Source organism: Tachysurus vachellii, chromosome 1 (assembly GCF_030014155.1).
Source record: "Tachysurus vachellii isolate PV-2020 chromosome 1, HZAU_Pvac_v1, whole genome shotgun sequence".
Classification (NCBI taxonomy): Eukaryota; Metazoa; Chordata; class Actinopteri; order Siluriformes; family Bagridae; genus Tachysurus; species Tachysurus vachellii.
The window spans coordinates 2,264,651-2,284,453 of NC_083460.1; the positions used below are offsets into that span (position 1 = coordinate 2,264,651).

General features: G+C 41.7%; 1 protein-coding gene across 1 annotated transcript in view; it reads right to left on the bottom strand.

The window, feature by feature from the left end:
* Positions 1-3,296: 3,296 nt before the first annotated feature.
* Positions 3,297-19,803, bottom strand: part of slc44a5a (solute carrier family 44 member 5a) — a 43,190-nt gene continuing 26,683 nt past the window's right edge. The window contains exons 4-22 of the mRNA XM_060889743.1: positions 15,759-15,843; positions 12,455-12,539; positions 12,219-12,347; positions 11,075-11,135; positions 10,658-10,781; positions 10,168-10,251; positions 9,957-10,069; positions 9,362-9,493; positions 8,844-8,943; positions 8,671-8,763; positions 6,767-6,854; positions 6,370-6,632; positions 5,805-5,899; positions 4,781-4,884; positions 4,611-4,684; positions 4,455-4,525; positions 4,037-4,125; positions 3,873-3,957; positions 3,297-3,770 (exon numbers count right to left, since the gene is read on the bottom strand). Of these exons, the coding sequence (XP_060745726.1) occupies positions 3,631-3,770; positions 3,873-3,957; positions 4,037-4,125; positions 4,455-4,525; positions 4,611-4,684; positions 4,781-4,884; positions 5,805-5,899; positions 6,370-6,632; positions 6,767-6,854; positions 8,671-8,763; positions 8,844-8,943; positions 9,362-9,493; positions 9,957-10,069; positions 10,168-10,251; positions 10,658-10,781; positions 11,075-11,135; positions 12,219-12,347; positions 12,455-12,539; positions 15,759-15,843 (2,015 nt within the window). The 3' untranslated portion in view covers positions 3,297-3,630. The remainder of the gene's footprint in view (positions 3,771-3,872; positions 3,958-4,036; positions 4,126-4,454; positions 4,526-4,610; positions 4,685-4,780; positions 4,885-5,804; positions 5,900-6,369; positions 6,633-6,766; positions 6,855-8,670; positions 8,764-8,843; positions 8,944-9,361; positions 9,494-9,956; positions 10,070-10,167; positions 10,252-10,657; positions 10,782-11,074; positions 11,136-12,218; positions 12,348-12,454; positions 12,540-15,758; positions 15,844-19,803) is intronic.

A 19,803-nucleotide genomic window follows, 5' to 3' on the forward strand; every position in this document is an offset into this window, starting at 1 on the left:
ACATGCACACATACACATGTACACATACACATGCACACTTATGTACACATGCACACATAAGCCCTATTCGGACGGGACTAGTTTTCCAAACGACGTTTGAGTTAGAATTTTTTTTTACCTGAATTACCTGAAACTGATATTACAGTAGCCAGTCTTAACAATTTACGTGATTTGGCTCTTCTTGTTGATTTTATTTTTTTATTTCTTCGCAGGGTAGCAAACACATTTACATCCATTATTGGTGTGCAGAAAGCAGAAAATTGAATACCGGTGCGCTAGGGTTAATACGGTACTTCACGCTGACCAAAACAGACAAGAAAACACGTTTTGGAAAAAACATTTTCGGCAATCACAGACATTCGCATTCTGACGGGATTAGATTTCTCAGAGGAGCGCTGATTTTGCTGAAAAACAGTAGGTAATTTGCTCTGGAATTTTTACACAGGTCGTGTGAGAAAAAGACAGACATGGCAGATTCGGACGGGATTAAAATCACAAAGTACGTCTGTGAAACTGAAATTTCTCTAACGACCCCCTGTAAAACTAGTCCCGTCCGAATAGGGCTTAACATTACATTTATTACATTTATAACATACAGATGTTAGAACATCTCTGATATGATCGGTCACCAACGTAATCCCTACACCATATAGTCTCTAATATCTTAACATAGAGACAAAGTGAAGGTTTATAATAGACCAGATTTTTAAAACGCTCATATTTTTTTGGACAACCAATCACAGTCTTCTACAGAATGTGTCACCTAGTAACAGGTTAAGCCCCGCCTCCTCTCTAAGATAAAAGTTGTTATATTTTCTTTGTTCAGATTCACAGTTAGAAATGTTTAAGCTAAATTAGGAGCTCCGTGACATCATTATTTATGAATACGGGCTCTTTATGAGTCTTTATGAATACGGGCTCTTTATGAGTCTTTATGAATATGGGCTCAGACGTTTGATCCGAACATGAACTCAAGGACTTCATCTCTAACTGTAGCGATACGATTGGCTGATTGGATAATTCAATACAATTTAGTTTTTTTTTTGTTCATCACTTTTAACAATGGACATTGTCTCAAAGCAGCGTTACAGAACATAATTTTTAATAAGTTTAATATTATTCAAAGATTAATATTATACAAAAGATTAATATTAGACTTATATTTAAATGTGTTTGTATTTATCCCTAATGAACAAGACTGAGGTGACTGTGGTGAGGAAAAACCTCAATTAGATGGAAGAGGAAGAAACCTTGAGAGGAACCAGACTCAAAAGTGAAGCTCATCTTCATTTGGGCGACACTGGAGGGTGTGATTATAAACTGTTAGAAAGTGTTATTGATTAGGAGACTGTTGTCCTCAAGACATGGAGTTGGAATCTTAATTGCATGAATAAGCAGGTGTGCACACGTCCCTTAAAGTGCACCGTGAGTGTGTATGTAGTTTCAGCTGCTGCATGATACATGAGATTTATCATGACGTTTCATTAAAACACCTGAACGTCTCAACCTGCAGGACGTAAAACCTACAAACGGATCTGAAAATGTAGGTGTGTAAAAAATAGTCAGAGCAATTTTAAATCAGCAAATCAAGAAAAACAGAGTAGCTTTTGAGTTTTTTTTTCTCAACTTGGATTTAATGAAAGTCAGCAGAAGTACCGTGATTATTTAAATAATCAAAAGAAAGGAAGAAAATCACAGAGATTTTGTTATTTTGTGCTTTACTTAAGTCAAGAGAGCACTTGAGTCCTGAAGCTAATACACTCAGCTGTCTGTGTGTGTGTGTGAGAGAGAGTATGTGAGAGTGTGTGTGTGAGTGTGTGTGTGTACACGCCGGCGTGTGGTTACCTTTTCTGTTTTTTTTTTGCAGTAACTTATTCTACCCTATTATTTTTGGGTTGAGTGTGAATTATTATTATTATTATTATTATTATTATTGTTGTTGTTGTTGTTGTTGCATGCATTGCACTGCATGTCACACTGCTTAAAAATACTAAAAAATATCTTCCAAATAAATGTAAATATAAAACAAATTTCACAGTCATTGAGATGATAATCAGAGTTATAAAAAAGACGTAATTCAGAAATAATTCAATTATTTCAGACGTAATTCAAATGTTGAACATGTTAACTGTAATGAAATTGGACTATTTTTTATTTGCCAAAAAAAAAATAATTATATTCCCTTTTCCCCCCCCTTGTAGTACAAAAGATACAAATGCATCATATTCCCATCCCAAAACATACAAAAAAAGCTCCTGGTACAAAGGAACCCGATGGCTTTGACCTCCTGCTAGAGGAGACAGCTTGATTTCCAGAGGTTTTTTTTTAGAGTGCACAGTTTTCTTGTTTATTTCACATTTAATTTGTTCAGAGTCACTTCATAGACTCTTATGGGAAAGCAATCTTCTTGTGTTTGGCTCTGAGTGAGAGGAAAAGCAGGACGTTGTGTTAAAACAAGAGGAGAATGAGCGTGAGCTCTAGGGCTGTGTCTCAAACCGCAATACATTCTCGTTCCTTTTTACTAGTTGCATAGAAATTAAAATATTAATCAGCTACTTCTACCTAGTTTAAAAACAAAACAAAACACAAATCCAAATCCAAACTCAAGATTCTGGACCTTCTTCAAATATCTGCATTATTACGCCCCCTGGTGGCCACCAAGTGCAAACACTGTCCAACATCATCCAGGTATTTAGACAAGACGATAATTCAGTTTTTTTTTCTAATTCAGGAAGGATTGAATTCACACACTTGTACTCTTACTCAAGCACATTTCCAAGAACTTTTTTATTTTACTTTACTTTTCATTTTGGTGGAAATAAATCTGTGAGATTTCTCTTTTTCTGGAGCAAAATCTGCCTTTAAAACTCACTCTCAAAACAATAAAGAAAGTATTATGAGTTAAGGTAAATTTTACTTTGGGAAATTAGCAAGAGCTGTAAATACCTGAAATATAACTCAAAATAAATGTTGCAAATGAACTTCACCTAATTTACTAGCTTGTGAATGTGTTTGTTGATTTAGGAGCTAGTCAAGAAATAACACGTGAAATGACCAAATTAGTTGTTTCATGATGTACGTACCAAAAAAAAAAAAGAAAATTAAATAAACTATTGAAAATTTGATTAATATTTGATTATTGAACTAGCTAGCTATTTAAATTTCTGGTTTTGTTTTTAATTAGCTAGCTAGTCATGTTTTGAGGATTTATGTCTATAATTGAGCTAGTTAGTCAAGCTTGGAGAAATTGCTGGTTAATTGACTGGTTGAAGGTTAACACATCACTCAAAAAGTCATAAAATATAAAAATGTCCTTGTTTATTCCGCTCTAAATAAACGATCAGAACTCAGGTCAAGCTAGATGTCGCAAAAAGGTCCTGTAAACGCTAGACGCTTGTGAATAAGGCAGTTGGACTGAACCTGTGTGTGTTGTGTGTGTGTGTGTGTGTGTGTGCATACACCTCAAGTCTCCTCTGGTGAAAGTAAATGCTTAGTGTTTCTCACAGTCTTAGTGCATCAGAGTCGGGTTACAGTACAGGACGTAGCGGCCAGCACCCCTTCCTCAGTAAGAGGAGGAGGAAGAGGAGGAGATAAAGAGTTAAAGCATGCGAGCTAGGAGGAGGAGTAAAGCTATTCTTCAACGCTGCATTGATGCAGCGCTGCTCGGGATTTCCCGGGGCTTTGATCCACGCTTCTCAGAATTCCACGCAACCCGGGAGACATGAGGAAAGGTTTCGCCGTCGTTCCGTCGTTCCTCTCCAGGTCCTCACCTGGAACCGTAACACAGAGAGGAAGAAGTGGGAACAGATTAGGGTGTGAAGTCACAGGGAAAAATATAACAGTAAGCAATTTCTAAGATGCTGCACACTTACAGAAACACAGGAACAGTGTGTCCACGCACATTGCATAGACGCTGAAGAAGCCGTGTGCGATCAGGTACGAGCCGAACACGACCGTCTGGTGGGAGACGCGCAGAGATGTTAAATGACAACAACAAAGACACAAAGCTCAACAAGACAAAGCAAAGTTTCCTTACCAGCAGAGGCACCCAGTAATTATTCAGAACTGGAACTTCTTCCTGAATGATTGGGATTTTGTGTGTGAGGAAATAGAAGGCAATAACACCTGTAGAAAACACACACACACACACACACACACACACACACACCAGTGAGGGCTTCAGCACAATGTTCTGGTTTTGTGTTGCTCTACTGCCCTCTTCTGGTGATTTGGATTATTTCTTTATCATGTCAATGCTCTTCATCAAAAGGAACATAATAAAGAAAAAAATAAGAAAGTAATGATTCTCTGAAAAATAATGCACAGCTTTATGGGTTGCCAGGTCCTCTTTTGTAATGCACTATTTGCCCACAGGTTGAAAAGTTTCTGGGGTAAATAAAAAAACTTCCTGAAATTTGTTTGGAATTGATCCATGAACAAAGCTGCTGACTTACCAACAATCCCTGTTATGAGAATTTTCCCTAAGAAGAGCAGGAAATCTGTCAGCTTGTCCAACACAGTTACCCTGTAAACCAGAACAGCTATGTTGACTGAGTCAATGGTTTATTTATTTATTTGATTATTTGAGTCTCAAGCACATGGTTCTTTACCTCACAACATTCCTCATTAACAAAAAGAAAGCTTCCCGAGCTGATGTGCAGAAACTCTTTCCATAGATAGCAATCTAGAGAGGACGTATGATGTTGTAAATGTAATGTAATGTAACGTAATGTAATGTAATGTTCATGATTTTAACAAACAGCAGAAGAGAGAATCTTACCATGATGTAGGCATTCCTGTTCATGAAGCGAATAAAACGCTCCAGGCACCAAAAGCAGCATTTTAAACAGCAGAGCAGGAAGCGAGCAAACACATTATGAGTGCCTAAATGCACACACATACACACACACACACACACACACACACATCGACAAAACAAGAAACAATAACAAAATTTATTCCGTAGCACTGGTGGTCAGAACCTGCCAATCGCAGGCTTCTATTAATATAAACAGAAAAAGAAATCGTTGATATGGTGAAGTTTTCTGTATATTGAAAACTTTATATATCATTGATTTAAGGAGGGGGGGCACGGTGGATTAGTGGTTAGCACGTTCGCCTCACACCTCCAGGGTTGGGGGTTCGATTCCCACCTCCACCTTGTGTGTGTGGAGTTTGCGTGTTCTCCTCCGGGTACTTCTCCAGGGTTGGGGGTTCGATTCCCACCTCCACCTTGTGTGTGTGGAGTTTGCGTGTTCTCCTCCGGGTACTCCGGTTTCCTCCCCCGTTCCAAAGACATGCATGGTAGGTTGATTGGTATCTCTGGAAAATTGTCCGTAGTGTGTGATTGTGTGAGTGAATGAGAGTGTGTGTGTGCTCTGTGATGGGTTGGCACTCCGTCCAGGGTGTATCCTGCCTTGATGCCCAATGATGACTGAGATAGGCACAGGCTCCCCGTAACCCGAGGTAGTTCGGAAAAGCGGTAGAAAAGGAATAAATGAATGAATGAATGATTTAAGGAGACTCGAGTGTTAGAGATTGGTCCGGATTCAGTCAGAGATAAAGAGAGAAGAAAAAAAACAGAGCCTGGTTAAAGGGAAACTGCAATAACATGAGTATTAACACAAATTAATTTGTTCCACAATATAAATGTTACCATAAATGCATTAAAAAAATATATTTTTTTTTAATAATAATTGTAACTGGAGTCAGAGTGGTAACAGTAATGCTGCTGTATCACATGACACCATTACTGATTTGTTTCTTATAACAGCACGACCTGCAGGTTTCTACATTGTTCTCACCTTTGAGCTTGTGGTGCAGGTACTCGAGTACAATCCGTATGAACTGGACGAAAGCTAATATCAGTGACCCGAAAGCCAGAGACCCGGTGTGATACCTAGAAGCACATCAGACACATGCTATTGTACCACAATTATAGCCTTTTACTACAGAATTCACCACGAGAACTGTTTCCAATCTCACGAGTCATAAACAATATTAAATAAAACCACAGCTAAAGCCACATGACCTTCTTTTTTCTAAAAGTAATTACGCTAGACTTTTTTCTACATGGGAGTTCTTAGAAGATATTCTTGAAGATACATTAGTCACATTATCTCCAAAAAAAAAATAAAAGAAATGTCCAGCAGCAGTTTTGAAGCATGTGTCATTTCATTAAGTCTGACACAAAAAATACACTTTGGCAAGTGTTAGTTGTTGCAGAGATGACACAAATGAAGATATTTTATTATACTTTACAGGAGAATATATGTGTTATGATTTATTGCATAAACAAGTAAAAAAAAAACAAATTAATTAGTAATTACACTTTTATAATAAAACTCCCTGACTATTGCAGAAACGTACCGTACAGCCCGGAAAAAGGAAGCGAAAACCGGGCATGATGGTATATCTTCAGGTTTCCTCTTGGCCCAGTAGTAGGAAGCAAAGGCTCCGGCAAGTGTACACTGACCCAGTGCAATGGTGAAATTAACCAACCAGAGGAAGACAAACAGGTTGGACAGCTGCAGGAGGAAGATGTAGCGGTGATACATGCTCTCGCCACCATAGAATGCGAAGAGACACTGAGCTCCAGGACACTGCTTAGTGATGTTGGTCCTGTTGAACGTCTGTCCGAAAAAACAATGGATAGGAATAGATCAGTGACATTGACTCCACGTTTGTTATGTACACAAATCTGTAATATGGTCTTATTGTATCTCTTTTCCTTAACGTTTAATACAAAATCAGAGAAGGTACTTACGTCTGGACTGCAGGTCAGGTTGGCATGTTTGCAGTTGGGCTGCACTGACATCACTTTGTACACAGCTTCCCCGGACGAAGCCAAAAAACTGAATTTGCTTAAGGTGCAAACAGATTGAAATTATTTAGATTTGTGATCACATATTATTTATTAAAAGAGGTTCAATTTTGTCTTTAAACCTCCTGGCTGGCTTGCTGACTGTTAAAATTTGGTATTAACCCTGCAGGGTTACAGCTGGTTAAATGTAGAAACTGTATAAAGCTGGTTAAATCTTCCTGGCTGGCTCACCAACTGTTAAGATTTTAGTCCTTATTAATAAAAAGACAAACAGGTTTACACATGAATAACTGTATTAATGAAATTAAATTTAAATAAACAAAAGGGGGGGGCACGGTGGCTTAGCGGTTAGCACGTTCGCCTCACACCTGCAGGGTTGGGGGTTCGATTCCCGCCTCCACCTTGTGTGTGTGGAGTTTGCATGTTCTCCCCATGCCTCGGGGGTTTCCTCCGGGTACTCCGGTTTATTCCCCCGGTCCAAAGACATGCATGGTAGGTTGATTGGCATCTCTGGATAATTGTCCGTAGTGTGTGATTGCGTGAGTGAATGAGAGTGTGTGTGTGCCCTGCGATGGGTTGGCACTCCGTCCAGGGTGTATCCTGCCTTGATGCCCGATGACACCTGAGATAGGCACAGGCTCCCCGTGACCCGAGGTAGTTCGGATAAGCGGTAGAAAATGAATGAATGAATGAATAAACAAAAGGGCTAATTCATCTATTTGAACCTTTTGACCGACTCATCAACTGTTAGATATTGGTGTTAAAACGATTCATGTAGATATATATGATAATAAACAAGTATATTATTATTCGGCATGGCAAAATGTATCCTGATACAGCTGATTAACTGTAGAAACTAAAATTATATACTTAATATAAATAAATATAAAAGCTGCTTTTATGGTTAAATGTTCTTGTTGTACCTCCTGGCTTGCTCGCTGACTATTAGAATCATATTAAAATAAAAGTTTAGTTTATTAATGTAGCAAATCGTCGCTGTCGGGCGGAAACCTTGTATGTCCAAATTTGGTCAATTTCATATTTTTTCACACATCGATGCTATTGGTCAGACCCCACGTGGGTCTGTTATTTTAACAAGTTATTAACCAATCTAAAGTCTTGAAAATAGCTTGAGCACAAATCTCATAACTCCATTGGACACTTCAACTGTCCACCTCTTCCTCACTCCGCGGGAGAGCTTCACGGCATATTTCTCCTCAAGAAGAGTCGCAACGAATCAACACGTCTTCTGAGGTAAATGTCTTCAAAACACTGGGCTCAAAGAAAAAAAAATCTTGACCCCCGCTAGTTCTGGTGCTCATCTGAGGACAGGAATTTAGCACAAGACAATCCACTGCAACGCGGACTAAACCCTGTGCACTGCAGATAAGGTACGGCGTTTTTTTAATTTCCTGAAAAATAACGGTTTTGGAGGATTCTGCCAAAATTCAAGTTTAGTTTTTAATCTAGCACTGTCAGATGTGCCACAGCCTTCTTTTCTTAGCTAAAAATAATAAGATTTACAGATATGTAGAGCAGGACAGGATGATACAACAATAGGTCAAGTGTCAAGTTCCACTCTGTTGAATGAATAAATAAATAAAATAAAAATACATAAATATAAAATCTGTTCATATGGTTTAGTTATGTCCGTGCACTTCCTGGCTGGCTCACCAACTGTTTGATTACAGTGTTAAAAACTGCAAATATGTTCTTGCCATTTTGCAAATATGACCTGCTAATTTCTAGTTTATTTTTGTTCTTTTCTAAACTGAGATGATGCATCCAAGTAAGTATTTTTTATCATTCGTATCATTTTCACATACTGCACTGCTCTAAAAGGATACACAGCTATAATGGCCCAGTAAGAGATACAAACAGCCAGCATCACGAAAGTGATGATTGGGTAGAATAACGCAGACATGATGTAGCTGATAGCCCTGCAAACAAACACACAATAGTTCCAGAGAGTTTATGGAGCTGAGATCTCTGTGAAATCTGACAAGAAATTCAGACTTACTTGCTGCCCTCTTTCAGCAGAGCGATAGCGATGCACACTCTCTTCCTCAGGAAGACCAGCATTAAAACTATGGAGGCTTCAGTTAGTACTAGAGAGACCACTGAGAGAAAACAGACATATACTGTACACAGTCCTTTTGAATTTTAAGCACCAAATATTCTCAAAATGTTTTCTACCAATTATAGCTACAGTTAATGCTCAATACAATCGTTTACATTAGCTCTGTTGTTTATGCTTTAGAGAAATTTGCTAGCATTTTGCTATCATCTGTTGGTTAAAATATTTTATTATTTCCTTTTCTTTCTAGCTTCACCTCAGGAAATGACAGACGGTGACATATTTCGTAGAAACTGCATAACGTGAATCTGGCCATCATTTAATACAAATCTGACCTACGCAGCAAACAGAACGAGTTCTGGGTGTGACTTTGGATTCGTTAGTTAAATGCAAAGTTCTGAGGTAATCTTGTGTTTATGCTTTATGTCTGAAACATAAAGTGGGTTTCTGCTTTAACTCACAGAAAACGAGCCACGTCTGGCTGAGCTGCAGGTAGACGTGTAGGTTCGTCTGGATGCCCATGTCCGTGATGCTGACGTCTGCTTCTGGAGTCTCCCTAAGGAGAGTGAACTCCCAGTAACAACGGCAGATTCCTAATCACACAGACCACAGACACATGACCAACTCACTCTGGTCTGCTGTAGATCAGGACAATATTGTCTATCTGTCCAGCTATCTGTCTGACTATCTTTCTGTATGTCTTGCATTCTGTATCCCTGTCTACCTGACCAGCCATCTGTCTGTCTGGCTTTCCACCTTTTTGTCTGTCTGTCTGCCTGTCTTTCCATCTGTCCATCTGACTTGCTTTCTCTCTGTCTACATGTCCATCCATTCATCTGTCTGTCTGCCTTTTGTCCAACTATCCATTGATTTATGTCTGTCTCTCTGTCTGACTGTCTGCCTGTCTACTGTCTGCCTGAGAGACCTTCTCCCTATCTATCTGTCTGACTCTCTGTATATCTATCTGTCCCATGTTCTTTAAGTCTTTTTGTCTATCTGCCTGTCCATCCGTCCGTACGTCCGTCTGTCTACACACACGCACACACTTTATCTCACCGTAGGCTACAAGCAGGAAGACGGCGATGATAGTGAACCAGAGCAGGAGGGCAGCAGTGAAGCGCAGGAGCAGGATAAAGATCAAACTGATGATCAGTGCTAGAATTAACCCTCTGACACACACACACACACACACACACACACAACTAAAGCACAAGTTTTGAAACACACCATATGACTTTGTATATAGATGTATATTATTTCTTCTCACGTAAGGATCCAGGCCCAGGAGTTGGCGTAGTCTTCCACGATCTTCATGCCAAACTGCTTGGCCTCCAGCAGAGCTGTTATACCACTGCACAGAGAGATAGAAAGATGAGAGAGAGCGACAACAGACAGACAGACGGCTATAAAATATAAACATCGATACACTCGCTGTTTAAAGAAGCGCCTTAGTTAAGTGACTGCTTTAATAATTTTTCATAATGTGGTTAGATTTAATGCTTTAATATATTAAGGATCACTACAAATGATGTTCACTCATTTGCATGAAAAAATATGCTAGAATGAGAAAGAACACTTGGGTGTGTGCTGTTATAGAAAACTACTTAACAGAAGATTGATGCAAAGCAGTGGAGTTGATTCATTTCCCATAAAAGATATAAAAAAAACTTCATTTAATAATATTGTAATTGTTTTTAATTTCATTAACTAATAAATGTTTATAGTTTATAAGTGTGTGTGTGTGTGTGTGTACTCACTCAGCTGCGTCCCTGAGTTCACTCACACTCCTCGCTGTATCTAGTGCGTCCTTAAAAGCCGTTCTGTTGGCAACCGTCAGCGTGCCGTTCCTCGTCGTTAAGTCCGGAAGGCATCGCTGGAAAACTGAGATGAAATCACAGGATAGAGTTTAAAACACATTTACACACACACACACACACACACACACACACAAATGAACGTTGCATTAACATCTTCTTTCAGAAAATTTCTCCATATTAACAATTACAGACATTTTTAAATTGCTTTATATGGAGTGGCATGCTGGTGTAGGTGTCCCTGTAAATCAGCTGTGTCCATAGAAACCATAATGCATACAACAAGCGCATTAATATAAACTTGGTCTAATCCACACACACACACATACACACACACACACATTAAGGAAGTGTATTTACATGGTCTGCTGGGCACAATCACAGACGGACAGTCTTCATCACGCAGCACATGAGCCACAGCCTGAAGAAAAGAAAAATAAGAGAGAGAAAGATTAAAAGGTTTAATTTACATGACGTTACATTACTGCTGCCTTATAAGGAAAAAATGGGTGGAGCTTAAATTGTTAAAAAAACAAAAAACAAAACAACTACTGAGATTTTATTGCATGTGTAATGAATGCAAGTGATGTGAATTATTTATCTGTCAATAAAGGAGGCGTGGCCACAGAGCCTGTCAGTTACAGTGAAGAAGGTGTGGCTTTGTATCAGTTAGTTATAGGAGGTGCGCCTTTGTATCTGTTGAAAGGGTTAGGGTTACAGTGAAGGGGTGTAGCCTGTGTGCCTGTCAGTTACAGTGAAGAGGCGTGGCTTTGTATCAGGCAGTTACATGAAGGGGTGTGGCTTTGTATCAGGCAGTTACATGAAGGGGTGTGGCTTTGTATCAGGCAGTTACATGAAGGGGTGTGGCTTTGTATCAGGCAGTTATATGAAGGGGTGTGGCTTTGTATCATTCAGTTACATGAAGGGGTGTGGCTTTGTATCATTCAGTTACATGAAGGGGTGTGGCTTTGTATCAGGCAGTTACATGAAGGGGTGTGGCTTTGTATCATTCAGTTACATGAAGGGGTGTGGCTTTGTATCAGGCAGTTACATGAAGGGGTGTGGCTTTGTATCAGGCAGTTACATGAAGGGGTGTGGCTTTGTATCAGGCAGTTACATGAAGGGGTGTGGCTTTGTATCAGGCAGTTACATGAAGGGGCGTGGCTTTGTATCAGGCAGTTTAAGCTTGTTATTCAGAATAAATTAGGCATGGCCCCAATAATCTGTCAGTCACAGGTGTGGTCACTGTGGCTTTGTGTCAGTCAGTTACATAAAGGGCCCTGTGCCTATCTGTTACAGTGAAAGAGGTGTGGTGTTTATACATATCAGTCTCAGTGAAAGAGGTGTGGCCTATCAACTTGTGCCGCATTGCTGCCATGTTGTTTATTCATCAAAAGGCAGACAGAGCTCGTTATTGACTGATAAACAAATCGTCAGAATCTCACTTCCTCTCGAGATGAAGATGGTTCCAGCTCGTTCGGATCTACTGTTCGTGAATAATCACCTTCTTTGGATCGTTGAATCCCGGCCTGCAGAACTGCCTGTAATATTCCCAGTGGCTCCTGTTGAAGGCGTGTTGGAGCCGCACGTCCGTGTACGTGGCGAAGCGGTCCGGGCACGTCGAAACACACATCTATAAACAGCAGCACAACAGAAAACGTGTGAAGTATTCACGTGTGAAGGTGTTGCTTTGAAATGTGTACAGTGTAGTGCTGAGTGGATATTATGTTAGTGGAGAACCTGAGTGGTGGGACACTGCAGGTTTATCAAAACAGCAGGATTCGCACATTTCAGGATGTTGAAGTAGAACAGGATGGGTTTCTTACTGCGGAAGATAAAAACGAGACTGAAAACAAATTCCTTCCTTCATTTCACACAAACACAGTGATACCACGAAAGCTATAACATCTTTAAGGCAGCCGTTTTTACACTAGGAGTGAGAGCAGCGGGACGAAACCATCCAGCAGTACACCACCATTTATTTACTTGATAGAATTTATTTATTCATTCATTCATTCATTCATTCATTCATTCATTCATCCATCCATCCATCCATCCATCTATCTCGGGTGGAGAGTGAGCTATGAGCCATTTTACATCTTTCTCCCTCTTGTGTTTATATGCTGGATGTTTACTTTAAGCCTATTTATTTTTTCTATTGTTTTATTGTTTGAATCTTGTTGTCTCTCTTTGTCTCTCTGTGGGTTTGATCACTGTTTTGTGTTTTGTTGTACTGAGTGCAATTTGCCACAAGGGGTCAGCAGCATCATGTACTGTTACACACATGCACATGTTATTCAGATTGAAAGATCTATATTGACCAGGACGGTAAAATGCGGCCGATATCGGCTAAAAATAGCTTGATCGGCGAACCCCAAAAGCGGCGATCAAAAAAGGCGATCACGTGACGTAAATTACTCACGCGACTTTTTCACACGTGCATGCACGGCGCACATGTAAACAACAGCAGAGCGGAGCTTACCAGTGGCAACATGAGTTCTCCCGTCTGGAAGTTTTTGAAAGTGTCCGATAAAGACGTAAAGTTAGCCGTTTGCGATGTATGTCGTGATGAAATCCCTCGAGGTGGAAGCAAGCAACGGCATTTTAATTTTTATGCCGAGTATGAGAAACTAAACCAGCCGAAGCCAACAACATCCCCATCCCTCAACCAGCCGACTGTGAGTGATACATTTAAACTAGTAGTGATGTGAGTGTGAGTGTGAGTGTGAGTGATGCCTTTTATGATTGAGACATGAAGGATTTTGTACTCCGTGTTAGTAGGCCGCGGCCCAGCATGTTTTGGTTTGAAACATTTTGTGGCCAATTGTTTAATTTTAAGGGGGCACGGTGGCTTAGTGGTTAGCACATTCGCCTCACACCTCCAGGGTTGGGGGTTCGATTCCCACCTCCACCTTGTGTGTGTGGAGTTTGCGTGTTCTCCCCGTGCCTCAGGGGTTTCCTCCGGGTACTCTGGTTTCCTAGGGTACTTCCTAGTGTGTGAGTGCATGAGTGAATGAGAGTGTGTGTGTGTGTGTGTGTGTGTGTGTGTGCGCCCTGCGATGGGTTGGCACTCCGTCCAGGGTGTATCCTGCCTTGATGCCCGATGACGCCTGAGATAGGCACAGGCTCCCCGTGACCCGAGGTAGTTCGGATACGCGGTAGAAGATGAATGAATGAATATTTAATTTTAATATATTAAAAATTTTATTTACATTTTATTTACATTTTACAAGTAGCCTGGGCCTGTGTAACCTCATACCATCCCAAGTTCATCTGGTTGGTAACTATCTGCTTGGCCTCATTGTTTCTCTGCCGTGTTATTTAGAAAGGATGGCATTGGCTTACAGTAGCTTTCATTATTTTATTTTTTAGATCTGATGTAGTTGGTTCCTCAACTACATCAGACGTTCATAATAATAACAGAAAAAAAAGACTTGCCATAGTTTTGTCCTTTGTGGCAGTAGCCAGTTTTGGTGTAAGAAGTTTTACATTTTGCTGCCAATTATAAAATGTAATCAGTGTATTAAGAGGTTACATCCCATTAAGCTGATCTGATGTGTGTTGGTCTGCCTGACCCCTTTGGGAAAGATGGCCTACAGTAGCCTTAAGTTCTCATTTTCTAAATTAAACACTTGGTGGTTTTTCAAGATCTTGACTGTAGCCTATTTCTACAGTTTATTTTCCTCAATACAGTTAATTTAGAGTTAATTTCATTTCTAAAAATGGTGCAAACTCTGTTAGATTATAGATAAAAGATTCCCATTCCCCTGCCATTCTGTGATCGGCAGTGATCGGCAATCGGCAGATCATGATCTTGGTGATCGGTGATCGATCAGCCCCAAAAATGCTGATCGGAGCATCTCTATAAAATGCATTAATAAGGTTCGACTATATGCAGTACACACACACACATGCACACAAACACACGCACACACACACACACACTCTCCTATTAAACATTAATGAAATTATTATTATTGTCATTAATATTATGAGTGTATTGTGTTATTCTGTCATATCTAATTCAATGTCAAATCTTCATCGCTTTTCTTTTCCAACACTCGAATGATTCCTGATTTGATCCTGGGCCATAAATCATTAATAAGACCCCTGACTCACTGCTGAAGTCATGACATGACATCTGCTCTCGTTTCTTTAACACTTGAATGTGCAACATTATTAAACCCACATTATATACGCAGAATAAAGATGGAGCTATCCTCAAGTCAGTCTTCAAGCTCCCTCGCCTTTAATTCTGCAAGCGTAACACACACACACACACACACACACTCCAATTCTAAACTCCAGTGCAGTAAACACAGCACCCTGGTCGCGCATAACAAACCTTCTTATCGCTGTTCCCCAGCTCCACTAACGAGCTGCTTTTCATTCAACCCAAGCTCACATCCTGCTGATCGCACCTCAGCGCCAAACACAAGTCTAACTAAATCAATGCGCTGCATGTCCTATACACAACTCCACTGATTAACTCTAATCTTAAACTTAACCCTAACACTAACCGTTAACCTTAAAACTTAACCCTAAACCTAACCTCAGCACCAAACACAAGTCTAACTAAATGATAATGTGCTGCATATCCTAGACTCCACTAACCTGAATTAACCCTAAAATTAGACCTACACCTATCCCTAACCCTAAGGCTAACCTCAGCACAAATGTTATTGTAAACCAATCCTTAGATAAGCAGTGATGGGAAACACTACAAAGGTTTCTACTGTATAGCAACAACTTCTACAGGGACGTATTTGTCGGACATCCCACATGATCTAAGACTCACGATAAAACAATGTGTACAACAACAACAACAACAAGTAATACAATCTTTACTGGACATTTATGCAAGGAGTCTCTAGTGTGTATAAGAGAGAGAGAGAACATGAACAGGTGAACTCCCTTTCTTCGTGGACGTTCCATGGCATGACACCTTTACATGAGACTGATTATATAGTACATGCATTGTGTCTCCGCCTACACTCTGCACTATCAGCAGCTCTGATTGGCTGAAGGAGTCGCCAATACTCACGCGTTGCTCGTGCCTTTCTGCCCGCAGAAGTCTCCTGAGCTGTCAGTAGGATGGATCACTTTCCTGGGGTCTCCATGTGTCCAGGCTAAAGAGACAAGATCACACACACACACACACACACACACACACATATACACACACACACAGCTTAGCTTCACAGCTCCATTCCTTCATATCTAAGCTTTAAATAAGCTTTAAATCCCTCGTATTAAAATGTATGACAAGAAGCGAGACTAGAACACAACCACACACACACACTCACACACACACTCTCACACACACACTCTCTCACACACACACACACACAAACACAAAATCAATGCCGCCTCGAGGAAATATTGATTTCTCTTCTGCACTCGTACCTAATTAATAAAGTCACTACATACAAAGAAGCAACACTGCTCTGTCTCTCTGAATTGATCCGATGTATCTGATCTATTCGATTTGTTCTGCAGACACGGTTCTTGTTACACTCCTCCAATACTGAGTGATTTCCTCCCTTAACACCTAAAGTGTCACGCTTGGCTTGATGTTTTAGATGTAAAAACACCTCCAATGTGATGCGATGAAACGTTTCTTCTGGTCCAACACAGCTGACGATGTAATCTTCATCCACATGAAAGTCTAAAAGGTGTGAAATCATGTGAAAAATCTCAGTCTGCAGCCAAAAAAAATAAAGACAGAAGTCCTGAACTTTATTATTATTTTTCATATACACATAAATATAAACTTTTACCACAATCTTTCTAATAAATAATATCAAATAATATCAGTACATTTATTTTTGCATTTTTTAAAATTAATATTTAATTATATTGAAAGATAAAGTGCTGCCCAAAAATTATTATTATTTTTTATTATTTTTATGTATTATTATACAGTATTTTTGTTAATTGAACTGACACTGTAAAGATAAATAAATACATATATAAATAAAATAATTTTGTTTAGAAATATTTTAATATTGTAATATTATTTAGCGGGGGTCACGGTGTCTTAGTGGTTAGCACGTTCGCCTCGCACCTCCAGGGTTGGGGGTTCGATTCCCGCCTCCACCTTGTGTGTGTGGAGTTTGCATGTTCTCCCCGTGCCTCGGGGGTTTCCTCCGGGTACTCCGGTGTCAGGCCCCCGGATCCGGTGGAAAGGAGACAGAATCGTCGGCAGGATAGCTTCCAGCTCGGACCGGCCTTTTTTTTTTTTTTTTTTCTTTTTCTTCCTTTTTTTTTCTCCGGGGAAGGACGCCGCTGCTGCGGGCCGATGGCAAGGCGGATTCATTCTGTCAGGCCCCCGGATCCGGTGGAAAGGAGACAGACCCGTCGGCAGGATAGCTTCAAATGATAGGGGTTTAATACACAAGGGAAACAAACAGACATCCACACGACACTGGGAACTAACGTAACTTAATCTAACTTAAATACACTAATGAATCCGCGCTGCCCTCGGCAACGCGGCTCACATAAATACACACACACAGGATGGGAAACAGGTGAGGAGACAGGGAGGAGCGGACGAAGGCGTGGCGGACACGTGACAATAATAAAAACATTCGCACGTGTCCAAAGGTCCGCGCTGATCCCTGACAGAACCCCCCCCTTAAGGCGCGGCTCCCGAAGCGCCAAAACCCGACAAGGTCCAGGAGGGGGGGCGAGGCCCACGGTGATTGGCAGGTGAGGGGAGCAAGGACGACGGCGAGGCCAGTGGGGGGAGCAAGGACCACGGCGAGGTAGGCGAGGGGAGCCAAGGCACACGGCGAGGTAGGTGGGGGGAGCAGGGCACACGGCGGCGCAGCCAAAGAGGGCCAAGCGACGTCCACAGCCGAGCTGAAGGGCCGAAGCGACGTCCGCATCCGAGCTGAAGGGCCGAGCGAAGTCCACAGCCGAGCTGTAGGGCCGAGTGACGTCCACCGCCGAACTGAGGTGCCGAGCAACATCCCCCGACGCACCGCGGCCAAACCCCCGCCTCGGCGACCTGAGAAAAGGGGCGGGAGGGCGGGAAGGATCCTCCGCCTCGGGCCCGCAGCACCCCCCGCGGAAAGAGTGAAGCGACGTCCTCCTCGGGATCTGTACCGGAAACGGAGCGGCGTCTTTCACCGGAAACGTGCGGGGCGATGCCGCAGGGCACCAAAAAAAAAGGGGGGCCAACCAGGATGACGACATCCTCCGCGAACGTGGTGAGGATGTCACTGGACTCAGGCCCGGAAGGACTGACGGAACAGTCCAGGGGGGAAGGATCCTCCGCCTCGGACCTGCAGCACCCCCCGCGGAAAAAGTGAAGCGACGTCCTCCTCGGGATCTGTACCGGAAACGGAGCGGCGTCCTTCACCGGAACATGCGGGGCGATGCCGCAGGGCGCCAAACAAAAAAAAAAGGGGGGCCAACCAGGATGACGACATCCTCCGCGAACGTGGTGAGGCGACTACCTCCTCGGGATTGACCGGAAACGGAGCGGCGTCCCTCACCGGAGAAATGCGGAGCGATGTCACTGGACTCAGGCCCGGAAGGACTGACGGAACAGTCCAGGGGGAAGTGAAGCGACGTCCTCCTCGGGAGAAACCGGAAACGGAGCGGCGTCCTTCCCCGGAGAAAAAAAAAAGGAAGAAAAAGAAAAAAAAAAAGGCCGGTCCGAGCTGGAAGCTATCCTGCTGGGTCTGCTGGGTCTTAAGGCGGATTCATTCTGTCAGGCCCCCGGATCCGGTGGAAAGGAGACAGACCCGTCGGCAGGATAGCTTCAAATGATAGGGGTTTAATACACAAGGGAAACAAACAGACATCCACACGACACTGGGAACTAACGTAACTTAATCTAACTTAAATACACTAATGAATCCGAGCTGCCCTCGGTAACGCGGCTCACATTAATACACACACACAGTCAATCACAGGATGGGAAACAGGTGAGGAGACAGGGAGGAGCGGACGAAGGCGTGGCAGACACGTGACAATAATAAAAACATTCGCACGTGTCCAAAGGTCCGCGCTGATCCCTGACATCCGGTTTCCTCCCCCGGTCCAAAGACATGCATGGTAGGTTGATTGGCATCTCTGGAAAATTGTCCATAGTGTGTGATTGCGTGAGTGAATGAGAGTGTGTGTGTGTGTGCCCTGTGATGGGTTGGCACTCCGTCCAGGGTGTATCCTGCCTTGATGCCCGATGACACCTGAGATAGGCACAGGCTCCCCGTGACCCGAGGTAGTTCGGATAAGCGGTAGAAGATGAGTGAGTGAATGAATGAATGAATATTATTTAGCAAAAAAAAAATAAATCAGGTGAAAAAGAAATAATAAATAAATTTTCTGGTACAACTTCAGACCAAGTAATAAAATACACAACAAAAAGCACCTTAAATATGACGTACGTTAAATATAACTATAAACAGATAAAAACACTTCAGGACATGTTTACTGTAACTCTGTAATCGGATTGATTTATTCCTCACGAGTCCAAACACAGAACTTAATGAAATGACACACGATATGCAAATGAGATGATTTCTAACGAGCGATAAACGTCTTTGAAAACGAGGAAAAGCAAAAAATTTCTTTGTTTTCTGTTTCCTGATGTAGAGATGAGCCATGAGTGCATCTGGGACGATGATGTCATCGCTGAGCTCATCGTTCTGAGAGGATTGAAGTGCTGTGCATCTGTATGCACGTGTGTGTGTGTGTTTGTGTGTGTGTGTTTGTGTGTGTGCGTGTTTGTGTGTATGTGTGTGTATGTGTGTGTATGTGTGAGTGTGTATGTGTGTGTATGTGTGAGTGTGTGTGTGTATGTGTGTGTGTGTATGTGTGTGTGTGTATATATGTGTGTGTGTGTGTGTGTTTGTGCATACAAGACGGTGACATCATCCTTGGCTGTTAAGAAGAACACTTATAATCTCTGTTATTGTTCCCTCATTTTATGTTTTTTTTTTTTTTTTATCTGTAATTTAATTGCCGTCGGCTCGGAGTGATTTTTTTGCGAAAGACTAGCGAAAAGAGACGTGATGCATTCTTTCAAAAGTGCTGCTGCTTCAGGGCTCGGAGGCGTAAAATCTCTGCACGAATCC